This window comes from Panulirus ornatus, chromosome 21 (genome assembly GCF_036320965.1).
Source record: "Panulirus ornatus isolate Po-2019 chromosome 21, ASM3632096v1, whole genome shotgun sequence".
Lineage (NCBI taxonomy): Eukaryota > Metazoa > Arthropoda > Malacostraca > Decapoda > Palinuridae > Panulirus > Panulirus ornatus.
The window spans coordinates 12,264,494-12,283,881 of record NC_092244.1 but is presented as its reverse complement, the minus strand read 5'-3'; the positions used below and the strand labels follow the sequence as shown (position 1 = coordinate 12,283,881).

The 19,388-nt window shown below is 51.8% G+C and overlaps 1 protein-coding gene across 3 annotated transcripts in view; it reads right to left on the bottom strand.

Moving 5' to 3' along the window:
- Window positions 1-19,388, bottom strand: part of kek6 (kekkon 6) — a 398,199-nt gene that overhangs the window by 12,425 nt on the left and 366,386 nt on the right. For all 3 annotated transcript variants that reach the window (XM_071675739.1, XM_071675737.1, XM_071675738.1), the window contains one exon: window positions 5,250-5,461. In XM_071675739.1, coding sequence (XP_071531840.1) covers window positions 5,250-5,381 — 132 coding nt within the window. In that variant the 5' untranslated portion in view covers window positions 5,382-5,461. The remainder of the gene's footprint in view (window positions 1-5,249; window positions 5,462-19,388) is intronic.

Here is a 19,388-nt window from a genome sequence, read left to right as displayed (position 1 = left end):
CGGGGAGAGATTGACTCGTGTTTGTCTAGGGAGTGTCGTCTCACAGAGACGTGTGTTTAGTAAACTGGAGTTTGAGAGTGAGTAGAGAGAGTTTCGGGTGTTACACTGCTTGCCGGGTGATTTCAGCGTGTAATACGTGTGTCACCAGTGTTCTCTCTTTGCCGTGAGTGGGAACGCGTTAGGCCATACGGGGTTTACAAACGGTCTCCTACACACAATGTTATCATTATGATCAGTAATCCAAGACCCTGGTCATGCATGTCACCCTCTCTTCTAACCTGTGTCCCATGCCTCCTGATGTCTCAGCAGGCGACCTCACACACCCTCCAGCAGGTCTTCAGTCCACCTACCTGCTTACCTCCCCGGTGTCAACCAAGAGCTAGCCTTCATGGACTCGCGTGAGTATCATCATCCAATCTTCCAGTCATCTTTGTTTTCCCTCTTACGTCATCCTCAGCGTTACCGTGACCTGGGCTTATGAAGGGACTATCTTCCTCACCCTGGGGGCGGGTCAGGTCAAGGAGCAGGTCACACAGCACGGAAGGTCATCATATCAACGATGGAACTAGGACTGTACGCTACACTTGTGACCTGCTTCCCATATACACAAACACACACCTCAGTGTATGTGTGTAACTCGTCTTGTGTGTACAGTGTACGTCCGTCGAGTGTCTAACTAGACGTTCTGTATACGTGCGACGTATGTCAAACTTGCTTTGCATCATTCATCATATACTGTTTCATTTACGTTGCTGTCAGCATCACTTACGACCCCGCGACTATGTATCATGTATTACATGTATCCCAGACCTCACCCCAACCCCACCCCACCAACGAGGGGAACCCTATGGGAACCTCCCCCAACCCAGGCTCACTTGTCACACACCCTCCTGTGTCCATGTACTGTACCCACCATGCGCTCCACACTGACCTCTTCCTCCCGTCGCTAAACAGGCCACCCCATCACCCACGCTCAGGCCACCCCATCACCTACGCTCAGGCCACCCCATCACCCACGCTCAGGCCACCCATCACCTACGCTCAGGCCACCCCATCACCCACGCTCAGGCCACCCCATCACCTACGCTCAGGCCACCCCATCACCTACGCTCAGGCCACCCCATCACCCACGCTCAGGCCACCCATCACCCACCCTCTTGCTGAAATGCTTCGCCTATGCATACCGAGACAATGAATATTCTAACACTAAAAATAAAGCATCCGTGACTGTATTTCCCCTAAACATTAAGGGAGATCCAGCAACACTTGAGTGGAAAAAATGTGAAATAATCCCCCACCTATTTTCAGTACCTAAACCAATACCTATTTTCCCTCTCCTTCTCCCAATTACACTAATCCATAAAAGAGCCCCAGAGAAATATACCCATTGGTGAAAAAGCTGATGTTATCAAACCTATCTAATGTTATATATCTGGAGGATATGGAGCCGCCAGGCTCGGTCAGGTCCTGTCTGACCACAGACCACTGCTTCACCCACCTGACTCAAACCCCACCTCCACCACCACACCACCGCCCCTTCCCCACCCAGCCAATACCTCACCTCTCCTCCTCCTCTCGGTAATATTCTCCCTACAGAATACAAAGTGAAATCCTTCATATCCTGTTCAATATACCTCATCCCCTGAGGTCAGGTGGTTGATTCTCTCTCTCTCTCTCTCTCTCTCTCTCTCTCTCTCTCTCTCTCTCTCTCTCTCTCTCTCTCTCTTGTCAGTGTGTGTGTATGTGTGTGTGTGTGTGTGTGTGTGTGTGTGTGTGTGTGTGTGTGTGTGTGTGTGTGTATTGGCTGTCCCATGTTACGACACTCCCGGCACGCCATCTACTCTCCTTTCTCGTAATTCCTTTCGCTCTCCTTCTCCCACTCCCCCCCCCCCCTCTCTCTCTCTCTCTCTCCATCACAGGAGCTGCCTCCCTCACCATGAGAGCCATTGGGTCTCCTCCCCACCCACACCCACCGTCAAGGAGAAACCACTAGCGTCGTCCACACTGCTGCATCTAATATACTCCAGCCCCCCAGCGGGCGCGACCCCCCCCCCCCCCCCCCCCCCCCGGGACACCCTCAGGCATTCTCGTACGACGGGGTGACGGGGTCGGTCCCTTCCCTTCCCTCCCCTCCTTCTCACCCCCAGGTCATCGCTGGTTACAGAGAGAGAGAGAGAGAGAGAGAGAGAGAGAGAGAGAGAGAGAGAGAGAGAGAGAGAGAGAGAGAGAGAGAGAGAGAGAGAGAGAGAGGCGAGTCCGCTGGGACACACCATCACCACCATTGTCTAACCCCAGGTGAAGCCCATCTGACCGCCCCCCACACCCATCTACACACACCCGTGAAGGTCTCAGCAGCCAACCAGCCTGGGAGTCAGCCAGCCAGCCAACCAGCCTGGGAGTCAGCCAAGCAGGCCAGCCAACCTGGGAGTCAGCCAGCCAGCCAGCCAGGGAGTCAGCCATCCAGCCAGGGAGTCAGCCATCCAACCAGCCAGCCTGGGAGTCAGTCAGCCACCCAACCAGCCAGGAAGTCAGCCAGCCAGCCAACCAACCAACCAGCCTGGGAATCAGCCAGCCAACCAACCAGCCTGGGTGAGAGCCAGTCAGCCAACCAGCCACACTCAGCAAAGGCGCGTCCAAGTTCAACGTCTGTCTAGCCAGTCAGCGGCCAGGCCAGGCCCGGCCAGGCCAGGCTTGTGTAAGGTGGAGGACACAGGTAAAAGTCCCACGATGGGATGGTCAATTTGCATAACGGTAAGGTAGGTCAAGGACACCATCACCCTGGGAGGGAGGGAGATGGAGGAGGGAGGGAGAGAGAGAGAGAGAGAGAGAGAGAGAGAGAGAGAGAGAGAGAGAGAGAGAGAGAGAGAGAGAGAGAGAGAGATGAGGCCATCACTTAAGACATCAAAGTCTGGGGCAAAATCTTCTTCTCTTCGCTCTCAAAGAGCCCGAACTGCTCCAAGCTTTAAAAGTGACGAGCGAAGCTCTAGCGGTGTTAAGCTGACCTGCTCAAGCGGTGCAGCGGTTAGCGTCGGTGACTTTGGCGCACTGAATGGGCCGCCCGGGGTCGAGCGCGTGTGTTCCAATCCATGGTGCGGCAGTCGGTCCACAGCCAACCCAGCTGTTCATCCACCCTTAATAGTTGATCGCCCAGACGGCTATCTAGCTTAGGCTAGGATATATATATATATATATATATATATATATATATATATATATATATATATATATATATATATATATATATATATATATATATCCAGGTTAACTTAAAAAACCTGACCTTCCAAGCTGTGAGCTGACCAGCCAAGCTGTGCCGTAGTGTAAGCTGGCTAATGAAGCTAAGCTATGACTTAAGCTGAACAGTGAAGCTGTGCCACGCTTTAAAAGCTAAGCTGGCCAAGTTAAGCTGCACCAAAGTGTCAAGAGATCTATACTCTCTATAGACATCTATTTCCTATCAGTACGCACCGTATATTCTAAACATAATGGTGTGTATATATATATATATATATATATATATATATATATATATATATATATATATATATATATATATAGTTTCCTGATTTGAATCGACACAGAACATCCCTTGTGGGACGACAAATCACATAAAAAGGTGCGAAATCTGTTAAATTCCCCTCATATCCCAGTCCTACAAAAGCCGTATTTCAGTCCAATGTCTTTCCAATACATTACAACGTCATACTCGTCCATATTTCCTACACGTCTCTTAAAAAAAAAAGAATATATTTAAAATCCAGCGTTTTTTTTTTCCCCGAACGCAACAAATCTCGACCATTTAGGACGCATTACAATGGAAAAGTTTAAAAGTTTTGTATGACGTTAAAAAAAAAATGGCACTAGTATGGGGTAGGGGTTTGACAAAGAGCGTTCGCGAGGGGGGTAATGCGGATTTTTACAGGTATGGATTCAACACACACACCGTTCGCCAACATCAACCAGTTACTGGGAAAAAAAACAAAAGAAAACGAGAAATTGAGTCATTTCAGAGGGCCAATGGAAAACGGATTTAACCCAAACCCTGACGAAAAGAGCTGTGAAATGACCAAAATACTTGGCGAACAAAGTAACATAAGAATTAAGCGAATTAAGGAGGAACGCCTTTTCATTCTGGCGAATACTATGCCGAGGTTCTATTAATCTGGCGAACGCAATAGCCAGCATCCCAAGAGCCTGGGGAACAGAAGGACATATCACACACACACACACACACACACACACACACACACACACACACACAAACAAACAAACACACACAAACACAAAAGAATTATCTGTGTGACAACGACAATTAAAAGGCTACTTACAAGTATCTATATTTTGGCGAATATACAGGGGAAAGTAAGTAGGTAGGCACGTACGTACGTACAGTAATACAGAAAAAGGTGAACCAAATACAGAGACTGACGGGTAAAAATCAAAATTTTTTCCCCTTTCGAAAATAAAGATGAAGGAAAAATTAAAATAAAACGATTATCTACAATTCAAAGGCAGGAGATGAGAGACAAGTACAGCGGAAGGCAAATCGAACAAATTGACCAATTGAAAAAAAAAATAAATCCATGTTTTGGGGCGTAAATTTTGGCCTAAAATTCCCTGTATAAGAGAAAAACCTCACGACGACGAATGAAAGCATAAAAAAAGATAAGTTATAACTGAAAAGGAAATTAAAACGGCAGAAGCGGAAAAAGGATCCTTTTAGTCAAATCTCCGGAGGATGTGGGACCCACGCGCGGGGGAGAGAGATGCATTCAAGGGGATCCAGGCCTCCCCCAAAACACCCTCCTGTTCCCGCCAAAACTTAAGGGATTTACGTCTATATTTCCATTAACATTTTTCAGCTGGTGCGTCCTGTCAGTTGGTGCCACTCCTACATTTGTTTGAAATCCGCAGAACCAGAAGTAAATCTGATTCAAAGATCGACTTTATGAGAATACATTATTTCTCGTGTGTGTGTGTGTGTGTGTGTGTGTGTGTGTGTGTGTGTGTGTGTGTATGTATGTGTGTGTGTGTGTGTGTGTGTGTGTGTGTGTGTGTGTGTGTGTGTGTGTGTGTGTGTGTGTGTGTGTATACCTGCATAGGAGTAAAGACGTGGTACATACATGCAAGACGGGGCAACACGAGTATAAAACACTCGCCCCGTAACACACACACACACACATACAGACACACACGTACACATGTAGAGGGCAGGGTGTAGGGTGTAGGGTGTAGGGAGGGAGACCCACCTTCCTGTTGCTGGAGTAGGTACACTTGCAATTGGCGGGACAGGACTGGTCCCAGTCGGCCAGCACGGGCGTGATCACCAGCACCGCCCACGCCGCTCGCCACGCCCACACGCCCGCCCGTGGCCCGCCCATCACGCCGCTGCTGGTGGTGGTGTTGCTGCTGGTGCTCCTCCTCCTCCCCGGCCGTCACCGGGCGCCCATCTTCGCCATGACTGTAAGGGAGACAAGGACTGTATTAGTACACATGTAACTGGATACAGCGATACAAGGGGACATGTCTGATCAGCACCTACAGGTAGCGTTGAAACGCCGCTGTAAGTGGCCACAGGCCGCCACCGGGCGTTGATACGCTGCTACTTACGTGGCTACAGCCACCACCGGGCGTTGAAACGCCGCTATAAGTGGCTACAGGCCACCACCGGGCGTTGAAACGCCACTATAAGTGTATACAGGCCACCACCGGGCGTTGATACGCTGCTACTTACGTGGCTACAGCCATCACCGGGCGTTGAAACGCTGCTGTAAGTGCAGCTACGGACACCACCACCAGGCGTTGAAACGCTGCTCCCAGCGTGGCTACAGGCCACCACCACCGGGCGTTGAAACAGTGGCTCTTCATACCCAGTGATGACCACTAATGTAGATTCCTAACCCGAAGGACATGCCCGTGCACACAGCTTCACCGCCAAAGGACATGCCCGTGCACACAGCTTCACCGCCAAAGGACATGCACGTGCACACAGCTTCACCGCCAAAAGACATGCCCGTGCACACAGCTTCACCGCCAAAGATGTGCGCGATTCATGTGGAACGCTACACGTCCCCCCGCCTCCCGAACATGACTAATGCCATTATGTTTACGATCAACACTGAAACCTAAAACTGTATACTGTTGCGGTGGCCGCGGGAGCACGATTATCAATCATGACAGCAAAATAAAAAGAGGTAGAAATTCCCTCCACACACACGAGGGAGGGAAAGGGAGGGAGGGAAGGAAGGGAAGAGGGGAGGGAGATGGAAATAAATGTAATAAAACGGAAAAGTTTTATCATTTGTCTTGCCTTTGGCCTACTTTGGTAACAATGACAGCTTAGAACACCCTGGTAAAAAGGGAGAGAGAGAGAGAGAGAGAGAGAGAGAGAGAGAGAGAGAGAGAGAGAGAGAGAGAGAGAGAGAGAGAGAGAGAGAGAGAAAGGTGGGGGGAGGTAATGCTCTCCTGAAGGAGGGGGGGGGGACCATCAGTCTCATCAACACAAGTGGTTGGGGAAGGAGGGAGGAGGAGGAGGGGCGCTCCTCACACCATGTCTTTAAGGACAAGGTGTGAGGTATGATCCAGTCTCGTGTGTGTGTGTGTGTGTGTGTGTGTGTGTGTATGTATGGGGGGGGGGGAGATATCTCTATAACAGCACGACCACTTGCACCTCCACCTCACACCCACCACCACTATCACCAGAACCTCCACTTCAGCACCATCATTCGTACCCCACACTCTCTCTCTCTCCACCATCACCACCATTCGTCCCTCTCTCCTATCTCCTCCATCACCATTCGTCGTCTCTACTCCCCCTCCATCTCTCTCCACCAACTCCCCCATCCCACTCTCTCCACCACCCGCCATCACGGCGTACCCCTCCCCACCACAACCCTATCACGTGAAAAGCTCAATTACGTTCCCATTCAGACGCCCGACACACACACATACACACACACACACACACACACACACACACACACACACACACACACACACCAATCAGTTCCCAGCTGACCCCTCAACACGACACTGACTTTCCAGTGGCACCACCACCAGCTACACAGCTGCAGCTGGTGATGGTGCATTTATGCCCACCAACATCAACGAATAATGACTGGACAGCTGGCCAACCATCACCAACAGCTGATGATGGCGCAGCTGACTCACCCTCACTAACAGCTGATCATGGACAGCTAACCAACCATCGCTAACATCTGATTATGGAGCAGCTGACTACCCCCATCACCAACAGCTAACCAACCATCACTAACAGCTGACTACCCATCACCAACAGCTAACCAACCATCACTAAGAGCTGAGTATAGAGCAGCTGACTACCCATCACCAACAGCTAACCAACCATCACTAACAGCTGACTACCCATCACCAACAGCTAACCTAACCATCACTAACAGCTGACTACCCATCACCAACAGCTAACCTAACCATCACTAACAGCTGAGTATGGAGCAGCTGACAACCCATCACCAACAGCTGATTTATGGAGCAGCTGACGACCCATCACCAACAGCTGATGATGACTGGTCATCCTAGCCACTCTCCTCTGACCTGAAATGACCCAGAGACCAGTGTGATTCATTACCCACTAAGGATAATTGGCCATAACAGGCATCCAGTAGGGTAGGGTAAGGGAGGAGGTGTGTGTGTGTGTGTGTGTGTGTGTGTGTGTGTGTGTGTGTGTGTGTGTGTGTGTGTGTGTGTGTGTGTGTGGGCGGGCCTTACCACCCCCCCCCCACCTTCACCAACAAAACAGAATAACAACAGACCAAGAAAAAAAATTATACTAATTGTCATTGCCTCCTCATTAACCACTACCACACCACCCCCCCTTCCCTCCTCACCCCTTTACCAGTTCGTAATCAAAGACTGTAATTAATGAGGTTAGGTAAATGTGTTACAGAGGGGGGGAGGGGGGCTGCGTCACGCCGTGACACCGGCGTGACATGTAACGGTGTAACAAAGGCGAGAGAGAGAGACACACACACCCTAGCCAGCCAGTCCGCATTCTTATATCCCAGGATGATTAACGATTGGAAGCCCCCTCAATCCAATCATCCAGTACACGTATCTAGTCTGGATGATTAATGATTGGAAGCCCTTCAATCCAATCATCCAGTACACTTATCTAGTCTGGATGATTAATGATTGGAAGCCCCCTCAATCCAATCATCCAGTACACTATCTAGTCTGGATGATTAATGACTGGAACCCCCTCAATCCAATCATCCAGTACACTTATCTAGTCTGGATGATTAATGATTGGAACCCCCTCAGTCCAATCATCCAGTACACTCTCTTTAAGGTTTTACCAGTGAACAAACCTCCCTTCCCCCACACTTTCTATCTAAGCTAACCTAAGCTACAGCTGAGTTCAGCTAACCTTGAACCAATGCACCTTAGCTCTGCTCGAGGGTAAACATAAGAAAATATGTAGCGTTAAGGGGAAGATGGAGGGATGGGGCGGGGGAAGGAAAGAAGTATATAAACACGTATATCTTCGATGTATACTAGATGGTGTGGTGCTCTGAGGGAGGAGGAAGAGGAGGAGGGAGAGGGTATGTTAGTAATAGGAGAATATATATCAGATCAGAAGCTGTGGTCTCTCTCTCTCTCTCTCTCTCTCTCTCTCTCTCTCTCTCTCTCTCTCTCTCTCTCTCTCTCTCTCTCTCTTCCTCAATCATAAGCAAACGCAGACGACCACAAACATGTACACACACACATACACACACAAGACCCTCTAACACACAAACAAACACACACACACACACCCATCGGACACGGGGCAAACATACACGAACAAAACACACAAGCAACCCTCCCCCCAAACACACATTCCCCCCACACACACACACCTCCCACCCCACTCCCCGGACACACAACACCACCCCCTCTCTTCCCACACACACACACAAAACACACACCAAACACAAACAAAAAAATATACACACACGACCCTTAAACAAAAAAACCCAAACCCACACACCCACACCCCGACCCTCTAACCAAACAAACCCACACCCACACACCCCGACCCCAACAAAAACCCAAAACCCACACCCCACCACCCCGACCCTCTAACCAAACAAACCACACCCACACACACCCCAAACCCCTCAAAACACAAAAAAACCCCACACACCACCCACAACGACCCTCTAACACAAAAAAACCCCACACAAAACACACCCCGCCCCTCAAAACACAAACAAACCCACACACACACCCCAACAACCCAAACAAAAACAAACCCACCCCCCCAAAATCTACCCCTAAAGAAAAAGGGGCGCCCCCCGAGGGGGACCCGAAAACACCAAACCCCCCCCCCCCCCCCCATTTAAAAAAAAACCCCCCCCCACCACACGACCCCCAACCCCAAACCCACCCCCACAACCGCCCTCCTCCCTCCGCCGCCGCCACGCACTCCCTTCCAAAAAAAAGCCTCCCCCCCCCCTCCACCGAATTACCCCAGGGGGGAAAAGTGGGCTACCGCGGAGGAACGTGTCTACCGTCGGAGGAACGTGTCTACCGACGGAGGAACGTGTCTACCGACGGAGGAACGTGTCTACCGACGGAGGAACGTGTCTACCGACGGAGGAACGTGTCTACCGACGGAGGAACGTGTCTACCGACGGAGGAACGTGTCTACCGTCGGAGGAACGTGTCTACCCGGGGCGGGCGGAAACGTGGGCTACCCGGGGGAACGTGTCCCACCGACGGGGGAATGTCTACCTTTTGGGGGGAATGTCTACCTTGGGAGGGTCTCCCCCGGGAAAAAATGTCACCTAGGGGGGAATGTCAACGGGGAAGGGGTCCCACCACGGAGGAATGTCTACTTTGGGAGGAATGTCTACCTAGGGAGGACTGTCTACCCACGGGTTGTGTGTGTGTGTGTGTGTGTGTGTGTTTGTGCCGTGGTCTACCACCACCAGCTGGCTGCGTCCAGCTCTTCCCACGACCAGCTCCCGCCATAGCCGGGGCCCCATGTTGAAGCGCGCGCTGGCACCACATCACACAAGTGTGACTCTCCCGTTCAACACATCCCGTTTTCAGTTGGCGCCTCCAATTTCCATCTTCCAAGAAAACCGTCTATTTTGAGGTGATGCACATGACGTAATCTGAAAGAGGGCGTCATGACGAGAGAGAGAAAAAAAGATAGACAGAGATAGAGATAGAGAGACAGAGACAGACATATAGATAGATAGATAGACAGATATAGATAGATATAGAGATAGATAGATAGCGATAGATATAGATAGACAGACAGATAGATAGACAGACATATAGAGAGATATAGAGATAGATAGATAGCGATAGAGAGAGAGAGAGAGAGAGAGAGAGAGAGAGAGAGAGAGAGAGAGAGAGAGAGAGAGAGAGAGAGAGAGTTTTATACCAGCGTTCAAAGCAAGACGGGCCGGGCCGGGCGATATACTGTGGAGGAAGACTTTATCGCGATATTTCGTGTCGTGTTGAACATCGTCGGCATTTTCTTCTTTTTTTTTCCTCACGAGAGAAAATGTTGGGTTTGGGACTGACTCCAATTACATCGTTAGCGGGCAGGTGATGGTCGTTATGGCGACGATACCCGTGGTACAAGGAGACTGGTGAACACACCCCTTCAACCACCACGACGGTACGACCCTTGAGCACGACGGTACGACCCTTGAGCACGACGGTACGACCCTTGAGCACGACGGTACGACCCTTGAGCACGACGGTACGGCCCTTGAGCACGACGGTACGACCCTTGAGCACGACGGTACGACCCTTGAGCACGACGGTACGACCCTTGAGCACGACGGTACGGCCCTTGAGCATGACGATACGACCCTTGAGCACGACGGTACGATCCTTGAGCACGACGGTACGGCCCTTGAGCATGACGGTACGACCCTTGAGCACGACGCTTCGATCCTTGAGCATGACGATACGACCCTTGAGCACGACGGTACGACCCTTGAGCACGACGGTACGGCCCTTGAACACGATCAGCAAAACCCGATGAGCGTTACCTCAGAAATATCCATTCGACAGTGATTATCAATTTCATTCTTCCCATTATCTTAATCATTATCATCATTACTTTCATATTATCATCATCATATACGGGGCGTTGGTCACCCCCTCCTTCAACGGGGAGGGGAGCTTACAGAACAGTTACCTGAGCTGGCCTGTAACAGCACCCAGGCGCTCCCCTCCTTCTCCCCGGTCTTGTGTTACAGGAAGGGGAGGTGAGAGGAGAGGATGGGGGGGAGAGGCAGTCTGTACACGTGCAATGCACACCCCTTCCTCTCACTCCCCTCCTATGTACTTCCCTCCCCACACCCCCATCACACCACACCTGCTCGAGACTGCATTCACCCCTTTCGCCCCACTTCCCATCTCTCTCTCCCCATGGGCATGTCTTTACTCCCCCTTACAGGATTTCACCTATCTCCCCTTCCCCCCTCTCACTCGTCAGGACGTCTCCCCAAACAGAGAAGCCACGGTGATCAAATCTCCCAGGGAGTTACGACCCACTGCCATCACCCCGACCCACCAACCCACCCACGCTCCCACCACCCCACTCCCCCAGCTAACAACCCACCCCTCCATCCCACTACCCCAGCTAACAACTCACCCTCTCACCACCCCACTCCCCCCAGCTAACAACCCACCCTTCCATCCCACTACCCCAGCTAACAACCCACCCTCCCACCACCACACTCCCCCCAGCTAACAACCCACCCTCCCACCACCCCACTCCCCCCAGCTAACAACCCACCCTTCCATCCCACTACCCCAGCTAACAACCCACCCTCCCACCACCACACTCCCCCAGCTAACAACCCACCCTCCCACCACACTCCTCCAGCTAACAACCCACCCTCCCACTCCCCCAGCTAATAACTCACCCTCCCACCACCACACTCCCCCAGCTAACTCCGTGAAAGCTTTAACTGGGCTTATAATATATCATCACGCCCTTCACACACACCTTCAGTAGTAGCGTGGCGGCGGAGTGGAGGAAGTCCTCCACCACCCAGAGCCTCGACAGCTGCCCAAGCTTTTCTCTCTGCGGCAACCGAGAGAGAGAGAGAGAGAGAGAGAGAGAGAGAGAGAGAGAGAGAGAGAGAGAGAGAGAGAGAGAGAGAGAGAGAGACTCTCTGATCCACACGATCACACGGCGGTTCTCGCCACCCTCGCTTGGCTTTCACCACAGCTTTCTATCAAGTCGACCAGAACATGATGACCCCGGTGTGTGTGTGTGTGTGTGTGTGTGTGTGTGTGTGTGTGTGTGTGTGTGTCATTCCTCAAGGGAGCGTGGTCGAGGCCTGCGGCAGAGGCCACCCTCTTCCCTCACACAGGCCATCCTCGAGCTTCCTCCAAGCCTTCGAGAAGACAGTCGCACCTCCTCCCTGCAAGAGGACGTCGTTAGCGACGGCAGCAGTCCATCCATCTACCTTGCCCTCCAAGAACACAACACCCTCAACAACCTTCACCAGCCATCTATCTTGCCCTCCAAGAACGCAACACCCTCACCAACCTCCATCATCCATCTACCTTGCCCTCCAAGAACACAACACCCTCAACAACCTTCAAGAACTTGGGGGGCGCCCACACCGCCAGCAGTATCACCCGTGCCTGATCGAAATCGTGGTCACGCACCTCGACTTACCTTCCCACCCTCTCCCACCCCTTTATTGCTCCCCCATACAGAGGGGGAGGGGGGTATTCGGTCCACCTGGTTCCTCCATGTCTCGCTCTGGACGAGACGGGACTGAAATGAAGGGAAGACGCCTGTGTCGTCACGAACGTCTTCCACCTCTCGTCCATCGCATTCTTCGTCCAATCACTCACGGCACTCGCACCTCCCACCGCCTAACCTCACGACCGTCTCAACCAACTATCCATTTCTCCAGCACCCACCTCCCTCTCTGCCTCCTCTCCCCACCCTCCCGCCTGGTCTTCCTCCCCACCCACCCACCACACAATGGGAGCGACTGGAGAGACTACAGGAAAGGGGTAATGAAAGACCAAACTCGGTTCCTCTTACACCACCTACCAAGACGCCCTTAAAAGCACACGGGTCCTCCCGACTCTTACATGGACCTCATCCGACACTTCGGTGGAAAAAAAAAAAGAAAAAAAGCCAATTGCATCCCTCACGCCACAGTCGCCTCCCGCTGCCGGAGATCCCTCGTCCCCGGGTTGCAGTACGACACCACAACATTATCGAGCCAATCCTAGGGTATGGTACAGACCACCATAGGAACGACCCCATCGCAACTACCGTGAACGTCATCAATCATCAGTTATACTATATATCACGTTCACCTGAGTATATGTTATACAACAACCCGCACCATATCATATATCAATTTCCACCCCCAGCATAGGTTCAAAGGACATCAACATTTATGTTACTTGGATTCTCATAGCATATTTTCAACCTTTGTGTACAGTTAATCAAATAGTTCATAATCATCATCATTATTATCATCATTATTAGTTATTATCATTATTATTATCATTTTCCATATAGGAATTCCGTCTCCACCTCTCCAATTTTACCTGCATATCTATCTATCTATCAATTCCTTTCTTTATACTTCCTCCCCACTTTCACCCCACACCAGCCACGACACTTGACACGTACACAGCTCCCCTCCCCTCCCCTTTCCCTAAGCTCTCCCCCTAACCACGCCATCCCTCTTCCAGATCACTCACGCCCCTTCCCTGATATTCTACTCCCCTTTCCAACCCCCCCCCCCCCCTCTCTCTCTCTCTCTCTCTCTCTCTCTCTCTTTCCTCCTCTCACTCTTTGTTTCCCCTTCCCCTTGCCTCTAATTCACTCTCCCCCACCCCCCCTACAACCTCTGAAAGCGCCAGTGTCTTGTCAAAACAATACCACCTTGGTATATACTTATCCAATCAGCGACACAACAATGAAAGACGACTCCCTAGCTTCCTTGAAATCCATGATAGTAAAATCCAATTCATCTCCTTCGTCCCCAAAAACTTTTCCAAACTACGTACCTACTTTTCAGACCTGATATGAAAGTACGCAAACTTTGGTACACTAATGTCCCATTCTTAGCACTAACAGTATATATATATATATATATATCTTTTCTTTTCTTTTAAACTATTCGCCATTTCCCGCGTTAGCGAGGTATCGTTAGGAACAGAGGACTGGGCCTTTTTTGGAATATCCTCACCTGGCCCCCTCTGTTCCTTCTTTTGGAAAATTAAAAAAAAAACGAGAGGGGGGGATTTCCAGCCCCCCGCTCCCTCCCCTTTTAGTCGCCTTCTACGACACGCAGGGAATACGTGGGAAGTATTCTTAATCCCCTATCCCTAGGGATAATATATATATATATATATATATATATATATATATATATATATATATATATATATATATATATATATATAATCATGGTTCTGTATTTTCGCCGTCGTCCCGTGAATTACTTTTTGGCGTAAAAGAAAAAAAATATACGTAAAAACTTTTTTTCCTCCTCCCCCTTCCCCCCGCCCCACCCCCCAACTCCTAGTTATACAACGTTGCAACCCCAAACTACGTTATTTTGGTCGGGGTCTCTGGGCTATATACCGACCCCCACCACACACTCTCCCCGCCGTCTGCCTGGAATGGGAATCATGGTTCCCAACCTAACAATGTGTCTGACATTATTATAAAATTCCCGGCGAGCTGCCGTCACACACACACACACACACACACACACACACACACACACACACACAGCCTCGCTCAGGTGGTGCAGTGGTTGGCGTCAGCACGAGCCAGTTCGGGGGATCGGACTCACATGGGTTGGAATCCTGGGCGTGGCTGTCGGCCCACACCCAACGCAGGTGTTCGTTCTCCCCTCCAAGGGTGGCTCGATGTAGAGGTTCCTGGCTTAGACTGAGGCATATGTGTGTGTGTGTGTGTGTGTGTGTGTGTGTGTGTGTGTGTGTGTGTGTGATGGCACTGCTGCTCAACAGGATGGACGCCACCTGTTGAGCAGCAGTGCCACACTCCCTCCCCCGCCCGTCACTCACTGTCACCACCGTCGGTGCGCCCCCTACCCCACTCTCCCTCCCTCCCTGTGACGTGCCGTCACACCCGTCACAACAATTGGTCTGCCCGCTGGACTTCCCCCTCCCTCCCCTGGCCTGTCTCGTGACGAGAGAGCGAGATATCCTCTCCCTCGAGGTGGTACGAGGCTCAGGGCTCTCTCTCCTCTCCTCCCTCCGCCTAAGCCTGTCGTCACACCAACGCCAAAAATCGACCCTCCCCATCTGGTCATCATCGCCTCCACCTTCTCACCTCTCCTTCCGACCACTAACTCTTCCTCCCCCCTCACTTCCTCCCCTCTCCCTCGCCCCCTACCCATCCTTCCCCTCCCCTCGCCTGCACCCCTTCACCAAACCCGACACACCTACTCTCCCTCCTCACATACCTTCCTCTCCTAGTTATCACCCATTCCTACCTCCCCGAGCGACCCTAACCTTCTCCCTCAACTTCCTCCCCACTCATCCGTGTCAATAACCCCCGCCTTGTGCCTATGGTCCCCCAGGGTCCCCCCCCCCTACAACCCGTCCCCAGGGGCCCACTACCCCAGCCGCCCCTCCTCCGTTTATGGCCGAGTGACAACACAAATTATACCCTCGATGGACAGCATTAAGTCGGTTGCCGTCGCTGTCTCTCCCCGTCAGCGCGTGCATCAATCTCGCTCGTCCTCCCCACCACTCCCCGCCTCGTCGGATAGCGCCCTTCCTGCCTCCCTTTACCTCCCCACATGCTCTACCTGCATCCCCTTTACCTCCCAAGATACTCTACCTGCCTCCCCTTACCTCTCAACATACTCTACCTGCCTCCCTTTACCTCCCAACATACTCTACCTGCCTCCCCTTACCTCCCAACATGCTCTACCTGCCTCCCCTTACCTCCCCATATGCTCTACCTGCATTCCCTTTACCCCCCCCCCCCCCCACATACTCTACCAACCTTCCCTTACCTCCCCACATACTCTACCTGCCTCCCTTTACATCAAAACGCGTTCAATCTACTTCCCCTTACCTCCCTATACATTCTATCTACCTGCCCTTACCTCAACAGATGGCTTACCTCCTTCCCTTCACTTAAGCGGACTTTCTCACTCCCTCTACTTACCTTACTCTGCTCCATCTACCTCCCCTGACGCTGGAGGCCAGGCATGCGCCCGTGTGTGTGTGTGTGTGTGTGTGTGTGTGTGTGTGTATCATCCACAAGACCTTCCCCCCTCCACCCAACCCCTTCTCCTCCATCTTCACCCTCCATCCGCTAGAGTCCCTCCTCATTCCCTCCGTAAAACACACCACTCCATCATAATTCCCTCCACCACAACATCCCACTTCTAGCACTACAGCTGTTAGCAGCCTGCCACTCCAGGGGTGGCACTGGGGAGGTGCCATACCCAGGGCAGGAGTGGCACTGGGGAGGTGCCATACCCAGGGCAGAAGTGGCACTGGGGAGGTGCCATACCCAGGGCAGCAGTGGCACTGGGGAGGTGCCATACCCAGGGCAGGAGTGGCACTGGGGAGGTGCCATACCAAGGAGTGGCACTGGGGAGGTGCCATAAAAAGGAGTGGCACTGGGGAGATGCCATACCCAGGACAGGAGTGGCACTGGGGAGGTGCCATACCAAGGAGTGGCACTGGGGAGGTGCCATACCCAGGACAGGAGTGGCACTGGGGAGGTGCCATACCCAGGACAGGAGTGGCACTGGGGAGGTGCCATACCCAGGGCAGAAGTGGCACTGGGGAGGTGCCATACCCAGGACAGCAGTGGCACTGGGGAGGTGCCATACCCAGGACAGCAGTGGCACTGGGGAGGTGCCATACCCAGGGCAGGAGTGGCACTGGGGAGATGCCATACCCAGGGAAGGAGTGGCACTGGGGAGGTGCCATACCAAGGAGTGGCACTGGGGAGGTGCCATACCCAGGGCAGGAGTGGCACTGGGGAGGTGCCATACCAAGGACAGGAGTGGCACTGGGGAGGTGCCATACCAAGGAGTGGTGCCCCGTGCGGCGGGACGACACAGACACGAGGCGAGGAGAAGGTTCGGCCAACACACCACGAGGATCCTGAAAGGCAAACTGTGGGCAGCAGCGGGAGAGACCAGTGGCTGGGTGAGAGATTAAGAGACACGAGTGGTTAGAAAGAGAGACCAGGGAAAAGAGACTATAGAGGCAAGTGTGGCTCGAGAGAGAGAGAGAGAGAGAGAGAGAGAGAGAGAGAGAGAGAGAGAGAGAGACAGTTGACCACCTTCCCTCCTGCCAATACAACAGACGGCCAATTATGGCCGTCCATCTGCCACAGGTATCGGGCTCGAGTCTCATCGTCGTCTGGCTCTGTCGCTCAATCACTCCCTCAGTCATTCCTCCAAGTTTCTCTCATCATCACACCAGTAAGTCGGTCTAATCACTCACTCCACACCTCTCTCTCTCTCTCTCCTCCCCCTTCCGCATGTATGATATGAAAGGAGATGAAACGAGTAAAATAAAAGTAATATTATTCTTACTACTACCACTACTAATGATAATAATAATACTAACAATAATTAAACCCCCTAGCAGTAAGGAACCAATTTAATTCATTTATTCCCCTCGTCAAATGAACGCTTTGAGTGTCTCTCTTCTCCTCCTCCTCCCCGCCTCCCTTCACTGAGCGGGGGTGTCTGGTGTGGTGGCACAGGGTCAGGTCCACTGACCGACGGACTAAACCCGCCCCATCGTTTCCTTATCTCCCTCCTAAGCATCTCCTTTACCAGCAGTGAGGAATGGCAGGGAGGGGGGGGCCCTCCAGGGAATCCTGCCCCGTAACCGGGGTTTAAAGGGGGGCTGAACGGGGCGGGGCGGGGCGGGGTGGGGCGGGGCGGGGTGGAGCGGGAGAGGGGTGGAATGGGGGTAGCTGCTGGTGGTTGTGGTGGTAAGTGAGTGACTTTTTGACTTCATTTTTCCAGCGGGGGGGGGGGGGGGGGGGGAGGCGTGGATCTGCGTTGCCCTCCTGTGGACGGTAGCGCAAAGGGAGGACAGAGAGTGTACGAAAGATCCATGGGAGGGGGAGTGCCTGCCTGGGGGGTTTGTCCTCCAATGACTTAACTTACTTTACAAGTTACTGAAGTGGACGACTGACACGGAGGGGACGACGACCACCACCACAATCACTAAATGAACATAACAGAATACATAACAGACCACACTGTTCACGTGGACCCCCACACCAGTCAGTGACTAGGATGGTGTAACACTACACGAACATCATAACAACACACACACACAAGCTGGACATTTTCTCAATAGTACCTTTGAGAAGGAACATCACAAGGAGACGGGAAAATCTCTCTCTCTCTCTCTCTCTCTCTCTCTCTCTCTCTCTCTCTCTCTCTCTCTCTCTCTCTCCCACACACACACACTCCTTCCTTCCTTCTTGGCTGCACACGGTGGTTCCCTAGATGCGTCAGAGTGTGAGTGTGTGAGGGTCTGTGCGAGTGTGAGTGCATGACTGTCAGCTAGGAAATGATGAGAGCGTGGGAATGAAGGAAACGGACAAGGTTCCGGGCCCCCGTGTGACTTGTCAGGGCACACACACACACACACACACACACACACACACTGGTACTGGAGGAGGATCAAGAGGTGGTACAGAAAAAGGGGGAGGGGTGGTAAGTTCCTGTGTGTGTGTGTGTGTGTGTGTGTGTGTGTGTGTAGGAGGGTGGGCGAGGGAGGTAAGTGAAGGATACTGTGGTGCTGGGGTCCTGGGGGTCAAAGCCACGCTGATGACACACTAGACCACGGGATGTCATCAAATTCGGGCGGCGCGTTCCACTCCTAGGCTCCGTGTCCCCGAGTCCGGCCACTCAAATCTACACCTGGTGATATAGGCCTTAGGAAGAATTATATATATATATATATATATATATATATATATATATATATATATATATATATATATACTCACACACTTTTCCTAACTTCTACAATTTCTCACTCGATCTGCCACTACTGGTGTATCATCAGCAAACAACTGACACTTCCCATGTCCTCTCATCCCCTTTGGACTGCATACCTGACCCCTCTCCCCAAGACTCTCGCGCATATATATATATATATATATATATATATATATATATATATATATATATATATATATATATAGACCTCTAGGGTGTAATGGTTTGCGTCTCTGACCATCACGCATTCGAGGGCTGCCCAAAGTCAAGCTCAGAGGTTCGCATCAAGCCACTGGCGTCTATACGCAGAGGGAAAAACACCTGAGGTCAACAATTAACACCAGTGTGTGTGTGACCTGTCGGGTGCCGGGTGACACAGGTACA